Source organism: Pteropus alecto, unplaced genomic scaffold, assembly GCF_000325575.1.
Source record: "Pteropus alecto unplaced genomic scaffold, ASM32557v1 scaffold51, whole genome shotgun sequence".
Classification (NCBI taxonomy): Eukaryota; Metazoa; Chordata; class Mammalia; order Chiroptera; family Pteropodidae; genus Pteropus; species Pteropus alecto.
The window spans coordinates 2575575-2599404 of record NW_006431922.1 but is presented as its reverse complement, the minus strand read 5'-3'; the positions used below and the strand labels follow the sequence as shown (position 1 = coordinate 2599404).

Below are 23830 nucleotides of genomic sequence, written 5' to 3'. Positions count from 1 at the left end.
GCTGTTTAGAGCTTTAATCATCAGGAATTAATATTTGGATTAATGAATGATTTAGGTGTGAGAGAATGAGAAAGAAGCTAAGGATAATAATGGATTCTGTTTTGGCCATTGTGTGGATGGTGGTGCTATCACTAATATAGGAGATTTTAGTTTTGGACTTGATGAATTTCTGGTGCCAAAGGGACATTCAAGTGATGTCCAGTTGGCAGTTTGATATGGTGGTCTGGGGCTCAGAAGAGAGGTCCTAGACGGAGATATAGATTTGGAGTCGACTTCTGGCAATGGATGAAAATCTTATTTCTTGTAATTCTATTGATTGTACTTAGCTACTCTGCCTGGCTTCCTTGCCCATTTTGCCCTCTAGCTGTGGTGAATTATGTTTGCATTTACTTGACCCTTCCAAGTTTTTCTTTGCTTTTCTTTTGTGTATGCTTCCTTTGCCTGGAAAGCTCTTCCTTCTCCTTTTCTTCCATTGATTCTTGTTTTCCTTGAAGATTTAGTTAGCTCAGCTACTTTTGGGAAACCTTCCTTGACATTTCCCCCCGCTCACAAATGTTTGCTTACAATCTGAGTTAGGTAAGTGCCTCTACATTTTCATGGTTTCCTGTGTGAGTCTGTCATGGCAGGTTATCAATTTGTCTGCCACAACAGATTGTTCCTTAATGGTAGAGATTATGTCTTGTCTTTGTATCCACAGGACTTAGCATATCTTGGAACATAATAGACATTTAATAATAATTATGAAATAATTATGGAATAAAAGTGGTATCACCTAATGCAGAAACTCTAATACTTACAAAATAGATTTTGTAGAACCTTAAGTTCATTTTAGTAGGCCCACAGTGACTGTACCCTAACTGCTACTAATACCATTAATTAGTGGAGGATAGAATTGATAAACTTTGGTTCTAAGCTTTATTTGTAAATACTGATGCAACTTTATAACCATGTAAGCAAAGGAGCGTATGTCATGTGCTGCATAACAATGTTTTTGTTCAGTGACAGACTAGATATATGACAATTGTCCCATAAGATTATAATGAAGCTGAAAAATTCCTGTTATGTAGCGTTGTAGCTGTTACAACGTCCTAGTGCAACACATTATATGTTTGTGGTGACGCTAGTGTAAACCTACTGCGCTGCCAGTCGTATAAAAAGTATAGCACTTAATAGTTAAATACAGTACATAATTCTTGTAATGATAATAAATGACTGTGTTACTGGTTTATGTATTTGTTATACTATACTCTTTATTGTTATTTTAGAGTGTACTCTTTCTACTTATAAAAAAGGAAGTTTGCTGAAAAATAGTATGCTGTGTTATACCAGCAGCAGCTTCGTACATATTGTGTTTACCTGTGTCTTGATTGCATTGTTTTCTCTTATGCTTGATTCAATCTCATGTTCAGTCCATAATGGCCCCTAAGTGTTTGTACAGTCAACTAATGACAGATTTCTCAGAATGTGTCCCCGTCATTAAGCAACACATGACTCTAGTAGATTTTTTAAGTAGAGGAGTTCCTTACAGGAAGGAAACATAACACCAAAGTTTGAGGCAAAATGTTTATTCCTTTTATATAACTCTATTGTCATATTTGTTGAATACCTACAGCGTATTTGTAATAATTAGGATACAAGTTGAACTGCTGTCAAAAAAAGTCAAAATAACAGAGGATTTTCTCTTTCAATAATCTGGTTGTAAGTATTCTAGGGCTAATAGGGTAGCTTTAAGTTCTTCTTTACTGTTCCTCTGCCATCTGTAGGTATTGTTTGTATTGTCCAAGATAGCACACCGTAACTTCAGTGTTCTAGAAAGGTAGCAGAATATTGAAAGAAGAGGTGGAAGGAGTTTCTGAAGTCTGACCTTTCCCTTTAAGGACATGACCCAGAGTTGCTTACATCATATTCATTTTATCCCACGGACCAGAATTTAGTAATCACATGTTCACCCTGGCTTCCCAGGAGTCTGAAATACCAGTCTTTAGCTCCCTTGTGTCCAACTCAGATTTCTCTACAGGAAAAAGAAAATGGGTATTGGAAGACAGCTAGCAATCAGACTCACTTTGCATTCGTCCTGTTTTATTTATATCTTTGAGATTTTCAAGTACACTTGAACAGTACACATAGTAAGATTTCTATACCTATACATTTAATTATAATCTCTGAGTTTAAAATGCAAAATGGGGAAGTAATTTTCTGTCACATTTTAGGAAAGACTGACTTGAACAGTCTTTTGGTCTATTGATATGCATGATATTTTTTGCAACTTCAAAAGAGACACAAGATTTGGTCTTTCTAGAAACAAATAATGTGAACCATTCTTCTCATTATGAACTTTGAGCACTAGGTAATGATGGTTGGCTGAACTGCTAGAAGTTGATGTAAAATAATCCAAAAACAGTGTGAAAATTTTGTTTTTAAATTATCGATTACAAGAGCTTTATTCGTTTGATACTGTGTCAAATGATTTTTCTTTTTTAAATTTGGCGAAGGGCTAATTTGAAAAGGTATATGCACCCCTATGTTCACAGCAGTGCTGTTTACAATAGCCAAGGTATGGAAGCAAGCTAACTGCCCATCAGTAGACGATTGGTTCATTTTTTTTATATGGCTGAGTAGTATTCTGTTTTATGTGTATATATATATATATGTGTGTGTACACATATATATATATATATACACACACACATATATATATATACACATAAAACAGAATACTACTCAGCCATTAAAAAAAATGAAATCTTAAACATTTGCAAAGACATGGATGGACCTAGAGTGTATTATGCTAAGTTAAATAAGTCAGACAGAGAAAGACAAATACCATATGATATCAGTTATAGGTGGAATCTAAGAAACAAAGTAAACGAACAAACAAAATAAAAACAGACTCATAGATACAGAGAACAAATTGGTGATTGCCAGATGGGAGGGAGTTTGGGTGGCTGGGTGAAAATGGTGACGGGATTAAGAAGTACAACTTGGTAGTTCAAAATAGTCACAGGAATGTGAAATATAGCATAGGGAATATAGTCAATAATATTGTAATAACTGTTTAGTGCCAGGTGGATACTAGACTAATTGGGGAGGTCACTTTGTAAATTATATAAATGTCTAACCACTATACTGTACAACTGAAACTAATATTGAATGTCAACTCTAATTGAAAAATAAAAATTAAATTCAGAGAGTTTATATCAACTATTCAGAACTGACATGATGGTAGTTACAATATCTTTTTTTTAATTTTATTTTATTAGTTTCAGGTATATAGTGCATTGATTAGACATTTATATAGTTTATAAAACAATCTCCATTATTGCTATTTCTCTCCTCTGGCTCTCCACATAGCCATTACATTAATGCTGACTGCAATCCCTATGCCATGCTCCCCATCCCTGTGACCATCTATCAACTACTAATTTGTACTTCTTTAACCCTTCACCTCATTCTTCCAGCCCTCTAACCCCAATCTCTTTATTTAGTGTGAATGATTATACATGTGACTGCAGAGATATTAATGTTTTGATTACGAAGTACTGCCCCAAAAGCCACTGTGGGTGCTAAAGTACTCTGCAGTATTCGTATCATATTATCTTATTAAAAATCTAAAATGTCAGGATTTAAAAGGAATCTGGCTTTAGAGGTTTCCAGTAAGGGATTCTGGGTCTGTATTGGCCTAAGCAAAACATCATCAAGGAGTCAATGTTATTCTACAAATGGAGAGATTTAACTAAGTACATTTTATCATCAATTATTTTTAAAAAGAGTGATTTATACGTCATTGTAAATTATGTAATAGCTCTGTTTTAATGATATGGAATTTATTTTAAGATTATTTGTGGTATTGTGGAACAAATTGATGATTTTGAATAGTAAATTTTGAATAGACAAAATGTTTTGCTTACAGTATGTCTCCTTCCCCCCGCTCCCTGCTTTTTTTTTTTTTTAAGCAAAGTTCTCATATAGATGTGGTTCGTTTTCCATGTGTGGTTTATATCAATGAAGTCCGAGTCATACCCCCTGGAGTAAGAGCCCATAGCAGCCTACCTGACAGTAGAGCATATGGGTAAGTCAACTTTCTTTGTAACAGTATGTTTGACTAAAGATTGTCCTAGAAACGTATTCTCAAATGCAGATTTTTAAGGTAATATTTTGTAAGTAAAAAAAACAAACCCTAAAACTTTATTCAGTTAAGGTTATGTTATGTAACATTGTAAATTGTCTCTAGGTTTTCTATATAATCCATATTTCATTATGGGCATGATGTGATAGCTCATTTTCTATTGTGTGAAAGAGTTAAACTAGCTACTAAATGGTGAGTTTATGGTACAGATTTGAATTTGAGGGATCATTTCTTCATGATTGTTAAAAGTAGTTGGTTATTTGCAGAAGTATATGTAAAATCTTCAAATGTCTTTAGTTCATTCAAAAGTAAAACAAGTATAAAAGCAATAAGAATGTTTAATTAATGTTTATAATGAGATCATTATGGTTGACTTCTTTTTTCCATGTTTAAGGAAATAAAAACTCATGTGTTCTTATAATTTCTTTCTACTTTTCTATAAAGGCAGATTTGTATAGAATGGGAAAGATGGAGTAATTTTAATATATCCAGCATTCTTCTCTATTGTACTGCTTTTGGTCAAGAAAGGTCTATTAGTTATCTATAGCTGCATAACAAATTACAGCGAATTTAGCAGCCTAAAACAGTAAAACATTTATTATCTCACACTATTTCTGAGGGTCAGGAACCTAGGAGCATTTTAGCTGGCTTAAGTTCCCTCATTAGATTGTAGTCAAGATATGTGGCCAGCTGCAGTCTCAGATTTGACCTGGGTTGGAGAATTTGCTTAGAAACTCACTCACATGGCTGTTGGCAGGAGACTTCAGTCTATTGCCAGGAGATCCTCTCTATGTAGTGTTTAGTTCCCTCTCATATCACAGTATGGGTTCCCCCAGAATGAGTGATCCAAGAATGAGAATGCATGCCCAAAAAGGAAGCCATAGTCAGTGTGTTTTATAATTTAATATCAGAAATGACATACTGTTGCTTTTACTATATTTTGTTGATTACATATTCTATTTGTACAATATGAGAGGGAACTGCACAAGGGTGTGAACACCCTTTAGTAGGGATCTTTGGGGGCCATTTTTGAGGCTAGCTACTGCAGCAGGCCAAATAGATCTCTACCAGTAGCTGAAATATGTTAAGAATATTTGTTACATTTTCCCTCTTTTTATCTCACCTTTTTCTTAGCCATTCTTGGGAGTAAATGGCTGTTCATGTTTTAATAATTCTAAATATGAAATTATTAGAAACAACTCTATACATAATATGTTACAGAACAGTAAAATAATTCATTCAGTAACACAAATGTAAGCTGTCAGGAAGCCTGACATTTCAAAGTTGAAAGTAATGTTAGAGATCAGAGGATATTTGTGTAACATACTTTACAAGTTTTTCTCATTATAAAATTCAGAACTATATAGGTAAAATTGAAATCCCTATAATCTCTCCGTCCTGAGAATCCTAACATTTGATGCATTGTGTTTTTAAATATATATGTGTTTGTATATATATTTAGTTATTTTTTGTAAATATGATACCTTATGAAAGGTTAGGTTTGAGTCAGCAAATTTTAAGATGAAAGTCTAGTGCAGTCAAATTAACATTGATTCTTTAAATTGCTTTTCAGTGACTAGGACCTGAGTCTTTGGTACCTCAAAAGTAAAGAAGTGGCATTTCAGCCCTTTCCTCTTTTTTTGAGATTTTGGAAGTCAGGGTCTAGTTTGAAGAGGAAGGATAGGACGAAGAGACTAGAGTTGTTGAGCACATATAGTTGAATTCAGATAAAGTAAAATACTTTTCTGACCCAATTGTATACTGTTTTGTGTATTCCTTTATTTCATTTAACATTATGTCAGGAGTACTTTCGCATCATTCAGTTTTATTTGAAAATATGATTTCTAATAGCTGCATAATCTGAGTGACTATACTATAATTTATTTGGATAGTTCCTCATGTGGGTTTTTAGTTGTCAAATTACAAATAATAGTATAATGAATATCCTTTTGAAAAAAATTTTTGTATATCAGTGTTTCCATAGACATACTTTATAGAAAAAAGTATTTATGGATCAACTAAAAAAAGTGTGAACATTTTGTCAGTCTCCTGAATTTTATTGTCATGTTGTCTTTCAGAGTGATTACACTTGTTTGTACATCTCCCAGAGGTGCATGAAGGAACCTCTATGATAATATTTTGGGCATTATACTTTTTACCATTTGGACTTTTTGTAAATAAACAACAAAGCCTGCAGTGTTTAAAATCAAGATTTTAGTTGAGCCTAAGGAATTTCAGCTAAGGGTGAAATATATGTCAAGTGTAGCAAGATTTCATTCCAGTGCAAATTTGAATAGGTTTCACTATATAAATCTACCAAAAAAAAATTTATATAAATCACTGCTATACAAATTTTTATTTATTTATTAATTTTTATTTTTTTTTATGGTGACATTGGTTAACGAAATCCAGTAAGTTTCAGCTGTACATTTTAACAGGAAGGCATTTATATGTTTACATTGTGCGTTCACCTCCCATAGTTAGATTTCTTTACTATACAAATTTTAATTTAGGTTTTAAGTTATAATTCAGGGCTCTGATGCTAAAATTATTATAGTTTTGTATTAATGTGGATTAAGTTGAAATCAATTGTAATTATGCAACTTCTGATTCTTTGTGCTAAAGAAAAAAATAATATAAAGAATTATAAAATTTGGTCACAATTAATTCGAATTTGCCTTTAAAATACATTAAAATTTAAAAATATTTAGATGTTTTAGAATGGTCCAAGTAGCAGGCAAAAGATACTTGATGATTAAAATTTTTTCAAGAATAGTCAAAGTGAATAGTTGGCCACTTGAGAATTAGATATGAATAAAATGACAGAAAATATTACAATGAACTGTATGTTTTTTGTTATTGAACCTTAGGAGCGTTGTATCTTAGTTCTAGAATTGATGTATTTATTTTTTTTGTTTTAATTTAGGAACTGTTTATTGCAAAGGCTGACATTTCAACTTTGTTTCATTCACAGGGAGACATCTCCACACACATTTCAATTAGACTTATTCTTTAACAATGTAAGCAAACCAAGTGCCCCAGTTTTCGATAGATTGGGAAGGTATGTACCTACTAGGTGATTTTACCAGAAACTCATAAGTCAGTAAGGAAACCTTTTTATTCTTTAGATAGGAGAAAGAGTATATATACAGTGGTAGACCCAAGAACTCAGAGTTTAATTTTATCAGTTGGCAATATTAAAGAAATGTCCAGCTCCTAAGATGTAGTTTATTTACAAAATAAAAATTTTAATGTCTGAAACATTAGCCATATTTTGCTTTTTATGGTTGTATGCATTTCTTATATAGATCACATGATTTTCTAATATCCTAATTTGGAAAAGATTGCTTTTCAGTTTTTAAAAACTATATGAACACATTGAAAGCTAATATTTTGTCTATGTCTTCTATATCACACTACTGCATAATTTAAAATTCCATAATCATATTTTATAAAATGAGAATTTTGTTAATAGATAACCTTTTTGGATTATTTAACACGTGTTAGGTGTTTTGATATCTGCAAAATAATTGACCATTAAATGGGTTTACTTAGAATTCATTTATAAAATAAAAGATTTAAAAGGCAGTTTAAAAATGGAAAAATTTCTATCCCTGTCAGGATATTGCTATTCATAGTTTTTTTAGATTTTGCTTATTCTTTCATTTGTTCTTCACTCATTTGTTATTATGTCAATAATTTAACCTTATTTTAAATGAAGCAAACCTAGATTATCTGAAGCAGTTGATTTTTAATATTATAGAATTTTTAATGTCAGTACCTACTTGATAAAAATAGGTGCTTTTCTTTAATTTTGGTCCCAATATAATATATTTTTTGAAGATTTTCTTATACTATTGTTCTCTACTCTTGCTGTACATTAGAATTACCTGCAAGGGGTGCGGGGGCCTGGTTTAAAAAAGAATCTTGATACCTACAGTCACTCCAAATCAATTATATCAGACTCTCTGGAGAGTTTGTTTTATACTTTTTTTGATAACATTTTGCAGGGAACACATTAAACCCAAACTTTGTACTTTATTAAATCAAAACAAAAATTTAGCATGATTTTATTAAAATATTTGACTCTAGAAAGACTTCATGAACTGTGATGTTCAATATCTGAACCTGTGTATTTATTCCTACTCTTTTGGCAGCCTGGAATATGATGAGAATACTTCCATCATCTTTAGACCCAACTCAAAGGTAATTGTGGAAGTCAGTTTTCAACTTGTTTTAGAAGTTCTGAGTCATAAAAGATCTGAAATCCAAAAATAATTGTGATTTAGTATGAAACTACTTAGCCTGCTCTTTGTTTTTGGTGGAGGATGAGTATTTAATTCTCTGCATCCTGTTTGGACTAAAAATGATCTTCCTTATCTTTTGATTTTCCTTCCAAAGAGATTTCTATTTGGAGTCCATCAGTCCCTGGGCATAGTCTTTGAGCCTTTCTTTTTGTCCCTCATTTTCCCTTTACTAAAGTTTGCTAGAGTTAACAAGGAGAATAATTTCTTTCTTCCTTATCATCGCTCTGGAAGGGGACCCATTACCATTTATTACTTCATCTTTACCTAACATGGTAGAGTAGAAAGACAGCTAAGAAGTCAGGGGCTTTCTTTGGTTTCTAGTCCAGGTTCTACTGACACTCTGATTTTCCTTTTTTCTTTTTTCTTTATTATTTTTTTTAAGGTGAGGCAACTCTTGGTTGACCTCACAGATTGCAAGGACCTTGTCAGCTTACAATCCCTTATTTTTTTATTTTTATTTTTTATGCCTACAGCACCTGGTCTTCCTAGGTGGTCTCCCATCCAAGAATTAACCAGGCCTGACCCTGCTTAGCTTCTGAGATCAGACAGGATCAGGCTTGTTCAGGGTAGCATGGCTGTAGACTTGATTTTCTTATTTGTTGATAATATTTGTTTTGACTACCTTTCACAGTTACTGCAAAGATAGAAGAATCAATATAGATAAGTTCTGAAACAATTGTTATTTTTATTTTATAAAGAAATATTGAGGGTTAATGACATTGATGAAGTCTTTGATCTTTTTAGGAGAAAGTTTCTTTGCAAAAACAATTTGTTTAATGCTTCTGGTTACCCTTTTAAAATACAATGTGGGCACATAAAATATACCTGCATGTTTGAGTTGGACATGTAAAAAGAATGCTGTACAATTTTTTCGACTTTATAAATCTTGAGATTGGGCACAATTTGTACTTTTTTGCACCTCCATGACACATGTAACTATTGGGGTTTAATTCATTAATCGGCAGTAGCTCCCACTTAATTTCATTCTCATTTCTCATCTCTTGGTTGGGAATCTGATTATGCTTTTTGAATAGGGTTGACATAAAGGATGGGGAGATAGGTTTAAACTTGGGTTGACATAAAGGATGGGGAGATAGGTTTAAACTTGAGACAAGTTAAGTGTGATAACTCTGTAAGGCCATCTAAAAGCTGTGTCTCTGGGTGAATTTCCACCAGTATTGACCTTTGCATTTTCAGCGTACTTGTAAAGACTTTAGTTAAATCACAAAGTAATTTGATATCAGTTTACTTCTGCCATATTAAAACATTAATTTGAAAGATATTTTCCACTCAAAAATCAGGTGAATACGGATGGTTTGGTGCTAAGAGGCTGGTACAACTGTCTGACACTGGCAATATATGGATCAGTGGATAGAGTGATAAGTCATGACCGAGACTCTCCACCACCACCACCTCCACCTCCACCACCTCCTCAGCCACAGCCAAGTTTGAAAAGGAATCCAAAACATGGTGAGAATTTCAGATTTGCTTTTATCAGTTCATTATAGCAGGAAAAAGTAAACTTTTGAACCTTGCTTAAGATGACAAGATATCTGTCAGTTTCCCATTCTTTCCTATGAGTGTTTCTTTTTAAGTTGAAGTGGTTACATTTTCTTCTACTTTGCTAGAATGCTTTTTAAATTGACCCGATTTTTAAAATTTAAATATGCAAATGCTAATGTAATCCAGTGGTTATTCATGGTTTGCTATCAAAATTATCTCAGAGAATTGAAGAATAAGCAGTAAGTTTGGTATTTTTTTTTTTTTTTGGAATACTTATGTTAATGGCATCTTTTTTCAGGAGTACATTTCAAATTTGTTCAGATGTCTAAATCTTAGCTAATGCAGATTTTCCTGTTTTTGAGAACCTTTTACTCATTAACTGGAGATAAGAAAAATGAGAACTCCAGTAAACTTCAATGCTTGTATAAAGCAGGCAGCTGGGCTCATGTTTCTCAGAGTTTGTTTCCCTACTCCAGTATTACTGTAATCTGTTGAAATGAGATTCAGAAATACATTTTGAAATTATAATTGAGGTCACTAGGGAAAAATCTTTTGCTTTACCATTAGCATTTTATGAGCACAAATAAAATGGCCTTTGTTTCTCAATATTAATGTAGTAGTGTGGTGTGTGAGCTTGGTCTCTGATGGTGGTCACACACTGTATTGTAAGCTCTTAAGTTTTACCTGCTAAACACAGTTCATCTTACACTTTTTCTTTTAATCCTTTATTCTTCTGTGCTCATTTTTCTTTTTAATCAGACTGTGAGCTCCTGTAGACAGTGAGTATGTTTTATATTTGCATCTCTAGTCTTTTTTTTTTTTAAATAAAATTTCTTTAAACTAAAAAAAAAAAAAAGAGAGGTCACTCATTTCCCCTACCACTGATCCCTACCCCCAAATCTGACAACCACCAATCTGTTGTCTTTATAAGCTTGGTTAAAAATTATTTTTTTCGTATAAGAGAGATCATACAGTATTTGACTCTGACTGATTTCACTTACAAAGTGCCCTCACTATCCGTCCTTGTTATTGCAAATGGAAAGATTTCATTCTTTTTTTATGGCTGAATAATATTCCATTGTGTAGATATACTACAGTTTCTTTATTCATCTGTCGATGGACAATTAAATGTTTCTGTGTCTTGGCTGTTATGAAAAGTACTGCAATGAACATGGGAGTGCCTATATCTTTTCAAGTTAGTGTTTTCATTTTCTTTGAATAAATACCCAGAAGAGGAATTGCTGCATCATATGGTAGTTCTAGTCTTAATTTTTCAAGGAACCTCCTTAACTGTTTTAGATAGGGGCGCTTTACCAATTTACATTCTCATGAACGGTACACATCCTTTTCTCCACTTTGTTGCCAACACTTGTTATTTCTAGTCTTTTTGATAGTAGCCATTCTAACAAGTGTGAGAGGATATCTCATTGTGGTTTTGTTTTGCATTTCCTTGATGATTAGTGTTGGTGAACATCTTTTCATATGTCTATTGAACATTTGTGTGTCCTCTTTGGAAAGATATCTATTCAGATTTTCTGCCCATTTTTTAATGTTTTTTTTTGGGGGTTTTTTTTGCTTTTGAGTTATATGAGCTCTATATTTTTGGATTTTAGTTCCTTATCAGATATATGATTTGAAAATAATTTCTCCCATTCAGTTGATTGCCTTTTCATGTTGTTGATGTGTGGGAGCTTTTTAATTTGATATAGTCCTGCTTGTTCATTTTTGCTTTGTTGCTTTTGCTTTGGTGTCAGATTAAAAAAAATCATTGCCAAGACCTTATTACCACCTATTGTTTTCTTTTAGGAGTTTCAGGGTTTCAGGTCTTAACATTTAATTCTTTATTTTGAGTTAATTTTTGTGTATGGTGTATGATAGTGGTATACAGTTTCATTCTTTTGCATGTGGCTGTCCAGTTTTCCCAGCACTATTTATTGAGGACACTGTACTTTTCCATCTTATATTCTTGGCTCTTTTGTTGTAAATTAATTGACCATTTATGTGTGAGTTTATTTCTGGGCTTTATTTCATTGATCTATATATCTGTTTTTAGGTCAGCATACTGTTTTTAATTATTATAACTTCATAATATAGTTTGAAATCAGAGAATGTGATGCCTCTAGCTTTGTTCTTCTTAAGATTGGTTTGGCTATTCTGGGTGTTTTGTAGTTCTACACAAATTTTTGGATTGCTCGTTGTATTTCTGTGAAAAATGCCATTGGAATTTTCATAGGGATTGCTTTGAGTCTATAGATGGCTTTGGGTGGTATGAACATTTTAACAATATTAATTCGTCCAGTTCGTGAGCACAGAATATCTTTCCATTTTTTGTGTCGTCTTCAATTTCTTTCGTTAATGTCTTGTAGTTTTCAGTGTACAGGCCCTTCACCTCCTTGGTTAAGTTTATTTTTAGGTATTCTTTTTGTGTAGAAACCTAGTTGATTTTTGCATGTTGATTTTTGTATCCTCCCAATTTATTGAACTTGTTTATTAGTTCTAACAGTTTTTTGATGGAGACTTCAGAGTTTTTATATAATTATGTTACCTGCAAACAGTGACAGTTTTACTTCTTCCTTTCCAATTTGGAGGCCTTTTATTTCTTTTTCTTGCCTTATTGCTCTGGCTAGGACTTTCAGTACTGTGTTGAATAAAAGTGGCGAGAGTCTGTATCCTTCTCTTATTCCTTATCTTAGAGAAAAAGCTTTCAGCTTTTCGCTGTCAAGTATGATGTGAGCTGTGGGCTTGTCATATATGGCCTTTATAGTGTTGAAGTACATTCTTTCTATACCTATTTTGTTGAGCGTTTTTTATCATAAATGGATGCTGAATTTTGTCAAATGCTTTTTCTGTGTCTATTGAAATGATTATATGATTTTTATCCTTTTGTTAAAGTCGTATCACGTTGACTGATTTGAGGATGTTGAACCATCCTTTCATCTCCAGAAGAAATCCCATTTGATCATGGTATATGATCCATTTAATGTATTGTCGAATTTGGTTTGTTAACATAAGTTTAGAAAGGTTTTCTTCTCTTCTATTTTTTTGGCAGAGTTTGAGAAGGATTGGTATTAATTCTTTGAATATTTGTTAGTGAAGCCATTTGGTTCCGGACTATAGTTTGTTGGGAGGTTTTTGATTACTGATTCAATTTCCTTACTCTAGTATTTGGTCTGTTTGGATTTTCTGTTTCATCATATTTCATTCTTGGTGGGTTGTATGTTTCTATAAATTTGTCCTTTTTTTCTGGGTCGTTTAGTGTGTTGCTGTATAATTTTTCATAGTAGTCTTTTATGATCCTTCGTGTTTCTGTGGTATCAGGAATAACATTTCCTCTTTTATTTCTGATTTTATTTATTTGAATTCTCTCTTTTTTCTTGGTGGGTCTAGCTAAAGCCTTGTCCATTTTGCTTATCTTTTCAAAGAATGAGCTTGTAGTTTCCTTGATCTTTTCTATTGCCTGTAGTCTTACCATAGTATCTGACATATATAGTAAATTTTGCTAAATTTATCGGGTTGTTTTAAAATGGACACTTAAGCTTATGAATTGTATGCATGCATGTTTTTAACTTTTTGTTTTGATGTAATTATAGATTTATAAGAGGTTTCAGAGAAGTGTACCAGGAAGTTCCCTGTACTTTCTCCTAGCTTCCCCCAGTGTTAATATCTTTTACAACTGTAGTACAATATCAAAACAAGTAAATTGGCATTGGTAAAGTCTGCTGAACTTGTCGAGATTTCACCAGTTCTACATGCACTTCTGTGTTTGTGTGAGTGTGTGGATCTCTGTAATTTTATATCATGTCTAGCCTTTAATAATCACCACCATCAAAATATTTGATTACCATCACAAGATTCCCTGATGTTACCTCTTTATAGCCATACCCATTGCACCTATCTCTAATCTAGGGCAACCACTAAGTTGTTTTTTATCTCTGTATCATTTATATAATTTATCTTTATATCATTTATATCTTTATATCATTTCATGAATATTACATAAATGGGTTTATGCAGTAGGTATCTTTTTGAGATTGGCTTTTTTCATTCAGCATAATTAATTTGAAGTTCATCCACTTTGCTGCAAGTGTCAATAATTCATTCTTTTTATTGTGGATTAGTATTACATATTATGAATGTATCATAGTCTATTTAACTGTTCAATTATTGAAGGACATTTAGTTTTCAGTTTTGATTGTTGCATATAAAGGTGTTATGAGCATTTGTGTACACTTTCCTGCAGGAAAATAAGTTCATGTCTCTGGGATAATGCCCAAGAGTATATACATTATACTTTGGTATATGGGAGGTCAGTAATTCTGACTTTCCCTAATATAAATAAATTAGCCAAATTTCTGTTGGATAGCAGAAGGAAAAGTTAATAAATCCTGAAGATGAAAAACTCAAATGATAATCAGCATTTTTATCATGCATTCATTTCTCTATACTTTAATAATTTGAAAGTTCTTTTTTTGTCTAATAAAACTGTAGCTGATGGGGAGAAAGAAGATCAGTTTAATGGAAGCCCTCCAAGACCACAGCCAAGGGGACCAAGAACTCCACCAGGACCCCCTCCACCTGATGATGATGATGATGATCCCTTGCCTTTGCCAGGTACATATAAAATCAGCACTAGATTTTAAACTCCCTTGTTAATGTTAATAGTGCTTTTTGATTAGAGAAAGAAAATCAGATGCCGATAATCAAATCTTGATGCATGCTCCTCCCCTTTTTATCCTGTGCAGTATTTCTTTGTGTTTTTCTGTTGGTAGGTGAACTTGTTAAACAATCCCTTAATTCATTTGATGCAGTACCAACACTGCTTTGAAAATAAAGTGTTAATGTGCTATAGTGATATGTACAGAAGTGTACCAGTGAAAATAAGCAGTATGTATTAGCAGAGAGAAAAGTCTTCATAGTTACTTAATAGAGAGAAAGAAGAGGACTATTTTATGGTATTAGGACATAAAATAGTAAATTCTAACCGTATAAAGTTGTGCAGTGTATAATCTTAATATTTTCTAAAGACTTTTTTTTTTTAAAAATGGCATTTATGAGCTAAACCATTCAAAATGTCATCAATTGCAGTATTCAGTCTTGCTGCCTCATGTTATTTAAACCATTAAAATAATCTGTGCCTTGAGGACCTAAATAGACATTTCTCCAAAAAGGATATACATTGTAGATGGCTAATAGATATTTGAAAAGCTGCTTAACATCAGTAATCATCAGATTAAAACCACAGTGAGATAGCACCTCACCCATGTCAGAATGGCTATCATCAGTAAATCAACAAATAAGTGTTGATGAGGGTGTGGAAAAAAGGGAACCCTTGTGCACTGTTGGTGGGATTGTAAATCGGTGCAGCCACTGTGGAAAACAGTATGAAGGTTCTTCAAAAAATTAAAAATAGAACTACCTTATGGACCCAACAGTTCCACTTCTGGATATTTTTCTGAAGAACTTCAAAACACTAATTTGAAAAGATGTATGCCTGTTCACTTGCAACATTATTTACAATAGCCAAGATATGGAAGCAACCTAGATGAATGAATAAAGAAGAGGTTGTACATATACACAATGGAATATTACTCAGCCATTAAAAAGGATGAAATCTTAACATTTGGGACATGAGTGGACCTAGAGTTGGTTGTGCTAAGTGAAATCAGTCAGAGAGAGAAAAACAAATACTATATAATTTCACTTATATGTAGAATCTAAAAAACAATAAATGAACAAACAAAACAAACTCATAGATACAGAGAACAAATTGATGTTTGCAAAATAGGGGACTAGGTGAAAAAGGTGAAGATTTAGTGTACCAATTGTCAGTTATAAGAACAGTCATGGGGTTGTAAAGTACAGCATAGGGAATATAGTTATTAATATTGTAATAACCATATTTGGTGTCAGACGGATGCTAGACATGTCAGGGTACTCCCTTCGCAAGGTATGTAAATGTCTAATCACTATGTTGTGTACTTGAAACTAATATGTCAACTGTAATTGAAAAGTAAATTTAAAAAGTAATCTGTGTCTTAAAACTCATTTTTTCAGTGTCTGATGACAAGGAAGAAGATGTTCCTCATAGAGAAGATTACTTTGAACCCATTTCTCCTGATCGGAATTCTGTTCCCCAGGAAGGTCAATATTCTGATGAAGGAGAAGTAGAAGAGGAACAGCAAGAAGAAGGAGATGATGATGAAGATGATGTAGATGTAGAGGAAGAAGAGGATGAGGATGAGGATGATCGACATACAGTGGACAGTATCCCTGAAGAGGAGGAGGAGGATGAAGAGGAAGAAGGTGAAGATGATGAAGAAGGTGAAGGTGGATTATATTAGCTAGAACTTTTTGGTTTTAAGTTCTAGAACCTAACCTGATGTAGCTTTGAGCAATGCAGAGGGATTTATAACGAAGATAGGCTTTTGAGAAACCCAAGGGTTGGAATGTAACTGGGCCTTAAGACTTGACCTGAAGTGGAATTTCTATCTTTGCTTTATGTTGCTAGTTTATTTTTTATCAAGTAACTATTTCTCTATTCATCCCACAGCTTTAATCTCTTTTTAATCAACCAGCTTACTTGGCTGTATCTCAGTTCCATTTCCAGTTTCCTGGGAGAGAGATTCTTTTGGCTTGCTAGGATATCAGTTGCCCTTTGATACCATCAGCTTTGGCCAGGGAAGCAGAATCACGCAGCAGATATATGGTGACTTAAGAATTTGGTGGGCTGTTTTCAGAGTAAGGAGTGGTGTGAGCTGGGTGGAATTCCTAAAGATGTCTGCCACCTGGATATTTTAGCTAGAAGCTACATTATTTTTAGAAGCTCAGGGAGAAAAAATATCAATACCGTGATATGTGATAGGGTGGTGCAGTCCTTTAATTAGGTTTTGCTTCTTTTGGAAGGAAAAAGTGAAAGATATTCAAGCTATTTGACTCTTAATTTGTCCAAGAAATGTCATGTAATGTTAAAGCATTTATGCAAAAATGACATAATCTGCCTTGGATTTTTCTGAAATAGTGAAGGTGAGTGAGAGATATTTCAGTATCACAGAGGCTCTTTGACAAAATATAATTAGGTTGAGTGATATTCTTTTTTAGCTTCCCCATTCCCAGATTATCAAGTATTCCTTTTTAGATTTATTTTATTTAACTGACAAATAGGTTTAAGGCAGGCTCTTTTCTTAATTAGAGGACATTTTTGTAGAGAAGATGAGAGAATGAGGGTAGTTAATTTCTAATTTTATTTCTTTGAAGAAAAGATACCTGTAGCATAGTCAGGTATAAAGCTATAATAGAAGACTTTGCCGATTAAGTTTCTCTTTAATTTTATTAAAAATTATAAATGTTGGTAATTGTTAATATGTTGGGACAGAAGTTAATTTTGTTGAGGAAATTATTCTTATTTTTTGCCATACTATTAAATTTGATTAACTCGATTTTTTTGCATTAAACATCAATAATGTAATATTCAAATATTATTTAAACTAATTTTCAGGAGATGATGGTTATGAACAAATTTCCAGTGATGAAGATGGAATTGCTGACTTGGAACGTGAAACATTTAAGTATCCAAACTTTGATGTTGAATACACTGCTGAAGACTTAGCTTCAGTTCCTCCTATGACATATGATCCGTATGACAGGGAGCTTGTACCACTTTTGTACTTCAGCTGTCCATACAAGACTACTTTTGAAATTGAAATCAGTAGACTGAAGGATCAAGGTCCAGATAAAGAAAATTCAGGGGCAGTAGAAGCCTCAGTGAAGTTAACTGAACTGTTAGATTTATATAAGGAAGATAGAGGTGCAAAATGGGTAACAGCTTTAGAAGAAATTCCAAGCTTAATAATAAAAGGACTAAGTTATTTGCAATTGAAAAACACAAAACAAGACTCTCTTGTCCAGTTAGTAGACTGGACCATGCAAGCTTTAAATTTACAAGTAGCCCTTCGCCAACCCATTGCCTTAAATGTCAGACAGCTCAAAGCTGGGACCAAATTAGTGTCCTCACTAGCAGAATGTGGAGCTCAGGGAGTCATGGGACTGCTACAAGCAGGAGTGATCAACAGATTATTTGAGCTCCTGTTTGCTGATCATGTCTCATCTTCCCTTAAATTAAATGCTTTTAAAGCTTTGGACAGTGTCATTAGTATGACAGAAGGAATGGAAGCTTTTTTAAGAGGTAGACAAAGTGAAAAAAGTGGCTATCAAAAACTTTTGGAGCTCATACTTTTAGATCAGACTGTGAGGGTTGTCACTGCTGGTTCAGCTATCCTTCAGAAGTGCCATTTCTATGAAGTCTTGTCAGAGATTAAAAGACTTGGTGACCATTTAGCAGAGAAGACTTCATCCGTTCCTAACCACAGTGAACCCGATCATGACACAGAAACTGGGCTTGAAAGAACAAACCCAGAATATGAAAATGAGGTTGAGACTTCAATGGATATGGATCTTTTGGAATCCTCAAATATCAGTGAAGGGGAAATAGAAAAGCTTATTAACCTCCTAGAAGAAATCTTCCATTTAATGGAAACTGCACCTCATACAATGATCCAACCTCCTGTTAAGTCTTTCCCAACCATGGCACGTATTACTGGACCTCCAGAGAGGGATGATCCATATCCTGTTCTCTTTAGGTAAGACATTTTTGGTTTTGGGAAATATATTTCACAAATCACTGGAGGCAATTTTATGATTGATTTTATCTGTAGATAATGCATATCTGTAAGGATATTTGAGATTTTAAAATAGTGAAATGAGAAGTATGTTACTGTGGGTAAGCTATATTTTGTTAGTATTTAAAATAGTAATAGCAGCTTAAGTTAAAGATAGTAATAATCTACAACAATGCTTATTAAGCATGTCTATGAGCAAGAGTAAATGAGAAGCTTCTGAATTGCTTCTAGGATGGTGGTACAAGAGGATGGCATAGGAAGGAGAGAGCTTTTCTGTGTGAACCTCTTTGTACCTTATCCGTCTAATAAATACATTGCAAGTAAACTTTATATTTTACTAACTTAATTTTACATCTTGGTTAAGGATATCTTTAAGGTTCTTTTAGCACTTGTTTCTACCATCTAACTCTCTAGTTATTTGTTAATACAGTTTTGCCATTATTAGGATCAGCATCCACAATAGATTTTGTTTTAATTTTTGAGACCTTTTTTTTGGCATTTGCCTGTAAGTAATTTTTACTAAAACTATGTATACTAAAAAATGGTTCTTGGATTTGATTAAAAAAATGATGAGTATGATAGTATTAATTAGTCAAATGCTAAAAATTGATAATTTGAAAAAATTTTTTTCTAGAGTTACTAATTCACATATACTATCTAGAATAAATCCGAATATGCTATACATTTTCTATAGTGTATGTCCTATATTTTTCCTGGATACATTAAATCAGATATGCCATGGGTAAATTAGGACCATGGTGAAAAAGCAGCATTTGATAAAGTAGCCCGGAAAGACTTTAAAATCAGGGTTGATCCTGGAAAGAGAAAACTCGTCAACAGTTATTTATTCAACATCTGTTAAATGCTAACTAGGACAAACTTTCACTTTGTTTGGCCCAGTGGAGAGAAGATTTGCTTCTTACATTATTTTTAGTTAAAGCGCTGTTTTGCTGAAGGTAAAGATTATGGCCATTAAAATTTTTACTGCTCCTGTCTAATGACCATTGAGTAAATAAAGAATGTTTTGCGCTGACTTGACATATAGCAATTAATTTTTCCGCAGGTATCTTCACAGTCACCACTTCTTGGAGTTGGTTACCTTGCTTCTGTCAATTCCAGTAACAAGTGCCCACCCTGGTGTACTGCAAGCCACAAAAGATGTCTTAAAGTTTCTTGCACAGTCGCAAAAGGGTCTTCTGTTTTTTATGTCGGAATATGAAGCAACAAATTTGTTGATCCGAGCTTTGTGTCACCTTTATGATCAAGATGAGGAGGAAGGTCTCCCATCTGATGGCGTTATTGACGATGCATTTGCCTTGTGGCTACAGGACTCAACCCAAACATTGCAGTGTATTACAGAACTGTTCAGCCATTTTCAGCGTTGTACAGCCAGTGAAGAAACTGACCATTCGGATCTCTTGGGAACTCTTCACAATCTTTATTTGATTACTTTTAATCCTGTGGGAAGATCAGCTGTTGGCCATGTTTTCAGTCTTGAGAAAAATCTCCAAAGTCTTATTACTCTAATGGAGTATTATTCCAAAGAAGCCTTAGGGTAATTTTCTATTTACTCCTTAAATTTTCTATTATATTGGAAAACTACATCACTAATGGGCTAGGTTCTTAAAAGAAGGTTTTGCTTTGAAAGGAAAAACTATATATAATTTTTTGCATAACATAACATGTTAATTTAAAGATTAGAATGACAGAATGACATCTCAAATGTAAGATGTGGCTATAAAGCAATGAAGTGGGTCTTTTAGCAGCTTCTTTCTGTTTCCCTGTGGTGTTGACAAAAGATTGCAACTGTAGTACTACTGATTTGTGTGGAGGGGAATCCTAAGACACAGGAATATACACCTTATGAGTAATGAGGACTATCTTGCTATCTTCTGCCTTCTAAACATTCATGGTGCTTTAGTTTCAGAAGTGCTTTGACTATTGGGGGGAATTGAGAATGAGAATAGTCTTCAAAAGCCTGTCCAGTAGGGCAGAAGGTTTTAGTTTATGAGAAGAGAAACATGCTTTTCCTAGCTCGTGTCACGCAAAGCAGTGGCATCCAGGTAACTGGTCTCACAGTGGGGTCTTGATATGACTCCTTGAGTCATGGTCTTTTAGGGAACTTATAAAAGGCAAGCAGTGGTTTCCATGTCTAGCTGTGTCTTAACAGTTCTGGAGTGGAATAATGAGTGATGATGGCAGTAGATTGATTCATCACACTTGTTGATATTTATCCAGAGTGGACAGACATTTTAAAGGAGACCAGTGAAGTGTACTTCATAATCTTTAATTGCTAACGAAGTATACTTGTTAATATTTCATTGTTCTTCTGATCTTAGTTCTTAATAGAACTTCACTTTCTATTGTGATAAATGTGCTTTGTTTATATATTTTTAAGTAATGTTTTTGGGTGTATTGAGATGAACTTTTCTTTAAAATCTGATTTCTTGTCTTCAGGAAGTTAGGTTTCATTGTAAAATTCCTTGGTCTCTAAAATCAAGTAGAAAATGTTTAAAATTATTCCTAAAAATTGTTTTTGTACCAAAAACTTTAAAACCTTATTTTGTTTCAGTGATTCCAAGTCTAAGAAGTCAGTAGCTTATAATTATGCATGCATACTTATTTTGGTGGTGGTTCAGTCTTCCAGTGATGTCCAAATGCTAGAACAGCATGCAGCATCTCTCTTGAAGCTTTGTAAAGCAGATGAAAATAATGCTAAATTGCAAGGTATGGTACTTGAAGTTATTTTAAACATTTCTGATATGTGAAGGAAAAAGCTTTTGAATATGTATCATTAGTACTTTATCATATTTTGATATACCTAGTAATACTCCGTTTTTCACTTCCTGAAAGTACCTTTTATGAAGGTATTTTATGTGGTGTTCTTAAAAAGATTTTTAGGAAATTGTTGAAAGTACCTTCCTTTTTCTGGAAAGTCATGGAAATTGGTGGTTGGTCGAAATTTCTAATTAAAATGGAAGAAATAGTTTGAAGACAAACTCAAAAGTTCAGTTTTGTGTATAGTTTGTGTATTTCTAAGTATAACTTAGAAATCCTCCATTTGTGGTTAACAATATGTGCTCTTCTTAAAAGTGAAGAATAATATAAACATCATATTCTAAAGCATATAAATATTTTGAAGTTTATGGCAAACCTTATGTTGGCAGTCTTGAAAAGTTTAAGGTATCTAATTATAATTTTTTATCATTTTATTTTGGTTCTCGGCTTTCTCATTTTACTAAATAGAAAATTTGAAAACATTGAGTAAATATTGTAAATAGCATATGGCTTTTCTTTTTAATTCTAAATTTTATGTGTGATACCACGAGTAAAAGTTGGGTAGTAAACTCACCTTGCATACTGGAAATATTTTATCCTAAAGTATGCCTTTATAAAGGGCACGCATCATCTTTAAAGGTATTATTAATACTTAACTACATATTCTGGACAATGGACACACTTGTATTTGTTATATTATTTATGTTTTTCATTTGAACAATATATTCTGTATATATGAAAGTTAATTTAAAAATACATAAGAAAAATACTTAGTTATATACAGTTGTAATTCCTCATGCAGGAGTGTAGAACTAAGGAAAACATTAGTACCATTTTCAGTTTCTTTTAGTCATTCCTATAAAGTGTCTGGAACTGGTATATCACTTTTTGTATTAGAATGCTTTAAAAAACATATTTGGTATAAATATAAGTGTTATACCATAGCTTCTCGGAGACTTTTTGAGTTTAGTTGTGGTAAGTTTATTTCATTAGTGTTTGTTTTATAAACAAAGTTTGCTATTATTATTTTGGGACGATAGTATACTTTTAATTTCATAAAGGCAAATTAGGAAAATGACAGAATTTAAAAATAATGTTAAGGGAAAGGCACTTAGTAAATATTTCCCCAGAGGTTTGATCCTGTTAGACATTAAAATATTTTGTGTGTACTTTTTTTAGAGTGTGGGAAGCAGTGATAGCATTAGGTAAATAAACACTGTTATGAGTTTATAAGAAGTCAGTTTTATAAAGTTTTTTAATGTTGCATAAAAATTCAGTTTAATTAGATAGTCCTGTTTAAGGATATAAACATTGTAAGTTTTCAGAAACAAAATGCTAAGAGTGGTCACTTCTTATTTCTACCAGTATAGTAGTAGGGCTGGGGTCCCCAACCCCTGGGCTGCGGACCAGTACCATGGCCTGTTAGTAACTGGGCTGCATAGCAGGAGGTGAGCGGCGAAGCTTCATCTGTGTTTGCAGCTGTTCCCCAGTGTTAGCATCACCGCCTCAGCTCCACCTCAGATCATCAGACATTAGATTCTCATAGGAGCACCAGTCCCTGGTGCTAAAAAGGTTGGGGACCGCTGTAGTAGGGCACTTACATTTCATTTTAAAGCTTTTTTTAAAGGATTAGATGTAAGTTCATCCCTGTGTGAAATTTAGATTGTTGAAATCAGTATGGATCTGATAATGTTTTTCTTTGGAAAAGAATACCTTTAACTTCCTTTGTTATAAAAGGCTTTTATTTAAAAATATTATGTTATAAATTACTCTTTTTGTTTTTAAGAACTTGGCAAGTGGCTTGAACCTCTCAAAAACCTTAGATTTGAAATTAACTGCATCCCAAACCTAATTGAATATGTTAAACAGGTAAGTAAAACTTAAAAGTGCCTGATTTTCTGAACTATGTGGTAGTATATTATAATACTGCATTCAGTCACTTGTGTAGATAATGTAGTAATTGTTATGAGTACTACCTGATTTATTTGACTTTGTGGATACAGATTGGTACATGGATGAAGATGAGTGTGTGATTGTGTATATACATTGTGTGTATATATGTGCACACAGCCCTGTGTACTATAATGCTTTCTACTACCAGATTCCATCCTATGTTTTTCTACAATTTTGATGGTATTTACAAAAATATTTTAAAGTTAAATGCTGTGATAATGTAACACATAATTGTTTCAGTTAAACTTTAGTGGAAAAGAATTTCCCTCAAAATTTTTAGGTGAAACTTGGTGGAGTCAGTTCCAGATAATTGGAGTGGGGACTAGTTCTAGTTTTGTTAATTTGGGATAGTCAAATCTGCAATCAAAGTAATTTATAAAAGTTGAAAACCATAAAATTAATAGCATTACAGTTGAAAAATTTATATACAATTCAAGTAATTTATAATGAAAAATCGATTAAAATCATTGCATTGTTAGTTTTGAAAG

At 33.1% G+C, this 23830-nt stretch overlaps 1 protein-coding gene and 1 pseudogene across 3 annotated transcripts in view; one reads left to right on the top strand and one right to left on the bottom strand.

Annotated features, from left to right (window-relative positions):
* VIRMA (vir like m6A methyltransferase associated) overlaps positions 1-23830 on the top strand; it is a 55125-nt gene that overhangs the window by 5119 nt on the left and 26176 nt on the right. For 2 of the 3 annotated variants that reach the window (XM_025043344.1, XM_006906821.3), the window contains exons 2-11: positions 3954-4069; positions 7101-7187; positions 8284-8332; positions 9735-9903; positions 14425-14547; positions 15991-16257; positions 17432-18572; positions 19675-20166; positions 21184-21338; positions 23176-23258. In XM_025043344.1, the coding sequence (XP_024899112.1) occupies positions 3954-4069; positions 7101-7187; positions 8284-8332; positions 9735-9903; positions 14425-14547; positions 15991-16257; positions 17432-18572; positions 19675-20166; positions 21184-21338; positions 23176-23258 (2682 nt within the window). The remainder of the gene's footprint in view (positions 1-3953; positions 4070-7100; positions 7188-8283; positions 8333-9734; positions 9904-14424; positions 14548-15990; positions 16258-17431; positions 18573-19674; positions 20167-21183; positions 21339-23175; positions 23259-23830) is intronic. The other variant, XM_006906822.3, reaches the window with a different exon arrangement.
* Positions 8898-9016, bottom strand: LOC112475510 (annotated as a pseudogene).